Source organism: Nanorana parkeri, unplaced genomic scaffold (genome assembly GCF_000935625.1).
Source record: "Nanorana parkeri isolate BGI_ZX_2015 unplaced genomic scaffold, ASM93562v1 scaffold179, whole genome shotgun sequence".
NCBI classification, from domain to species: Eukaryota; Metazoa; Chordata; class Amphibia; order Anura; family Dicroglossidae; genus Nanorana; species Nanorana parkeri.
In genome coordinates this window covers 558,313-560,118 of record NW_017306447.1, presented here as the reverse complement: position 1 = coordinate 560,118, position 1,806 = coordinate 558,313, and the positions used below count along the sequence as shown (strand labels likewise).

At 44.0% G+C, this 1,806-nt stretch overlaps 1 protein-coding gene across 1 annotated transcript in view; it reads right to left on the bottom strand.

The window, feature by feature from the left end:
• The window catches only part of LOC108785793 (E3 ubiquitin-protein ligase RNF213-like), a 172,391-nt gene that overhangs the window by 15,556 nt on the left and 155,029 nt on the right, over positions 1–1,806 (bottom strand). The window contains exon 44 of the mRNA XM_018554942.1: positions 1,072–1,204. Coding sequence (XP_018410444.1) covers positions 1,072–1,204 — 133 coding nt within the window. The remainder of the gene's footprint in view (positions 1–1,071; positions 1,205–1,806) is intronic.

Genomic DNA, 1,806 nt, shown 5'->3' with positions numbered 1-1,806 from the left:
GCGCAATCTGCCCATGTCTCCTGTGTGCACATCGCCGGCGTGATCGGCCCTCAGCCTGCTACTGCGCATGCACAGGATTTCGGAATGAGAGCGCTGGACAGTCTGTGCATGCGCAGTAGCAGGCTGAGGGCCGATCACATGAGCACTGTACACACAGGAGACGCGGGCAGGTCTGGGACAGCTTGGAGAGGGGTGTCTGCCCAGCTGGCCGAGGGACTGGTACGGTCATGACTGCTACTGAGGATCTATGTGAGCGGAATGATTTATCTGCAGGGTGGGGGTCGTGTCGCCATATTATCAGATTTGTTTGCCCGGCTCAACACTGATTGGCTGGGAAGTCGGCTTCCCGGCCAATCAGCATTGAGCCGGTCAAACAGAATGGAGTCAGCTTCCCGGGCAATCATGGAGCCCTGGCTTCCTGATTGCCTGGGAAGCGGGCTCTATGCTACTGGAAGTACCGGTATCGGTACAGCTATATAAAGCTGTTCCTAATAAATTAAGAGGGTACAACTGGATTGCATTGCTGTACTACTTTAAATTAAAGAAGATCTAAACTCTAACTAGATGACATTTAAGCACTGTGTTATATACAATTAAGTTTTTTCATTAAATACTGTTTTTTATCTTTTGCTAATCTCCTGCAGCCTGTTTAGCCACTCCCTGTCTACTTTCGCATGCTCCAGTGGTAGCTTCATCTCATTGCTGTGGTGAAGCATTCTGATAGTGACAAAGCGGACTAGGTCTGTGCAATGTGCGTTGGCAAGGTTGCTTGCAGTATCCCTCAGGGTGCATGTGACAGGGTGACAATACAGGAGCACAGTTGGGAGATAGCTGTTACCCTATAACAGGAAGTACCTGAACAAGGACATGTGGTTGGGTTTAGATATTTTAGGCATGATAAATGTTCTTTTTACAGCCGCCATTTTATACCTATTAGTTGACCTATTTGGTTAGTAAACAAGGTATGAAATACACTTTATAAATGGTCCATTTCGGAGAGTTTAGGTTAGATTGGATTTATCCCAGTTCATCATGTAATAGCTAATGTGGTCAGAAATGTTTGATAGGTACCAGACTTTATGCTTTGCAAGAAATCTCCAATAGTTTTAAAGTTGATATCTTTGTAATTCTGGAATTTCTTCACCAAATCCTTCTGAAGTTTCAACATATCTGGCAAAAATTTCACCATCTGTAGTTCTGTTTCCTGTAAAACAAAATAAAGTCATGTAATAGTAGTCTTCTTTACATGGAAATATTTCTAAATAGCAAAAATATTCCACAGGGTTATTAGTAATATTGGTGGTAAGGGCTTGTTCACACCATGTCCAGACCAGCTCTGGAGCAGATCTGCAAACGCAGTGCGGTTTTGATGCATTTTTTGCTTAAAATGGGCTTCTAGTGTGGTTACATGCGTTTTTGATGTGTTTACAAGCATTTTGCTACGCTCCAGACCAGAAAAAAATTGGTCATGCAGCATTTTTTTCCCCCCGTGCTGGAATGGTAAAATACCATAGGAATACATTGTAATACATTTCAGGTGCATAAAAAACTGTTCAGGTGTTCTGTACATGGTGTGAACGAGCATGAAAACAGCATACACAGATGCTTAAAGTGTAAATGAACCCCAGAGAATAACTATACCAATCTTCCTGGTGCATTATGATGGTAACTGAGCAGAATATTGCCTTTCATTTAGGTTGTAAAGCATCCCATAGCCAGGGCTCGAAAAATCCACTCGTCCACTCGTCTGTGACGAGCAGACAGTGGAGCCCGACGAGCAGCTTCCCGGCCGGCCGTTGTAATTAC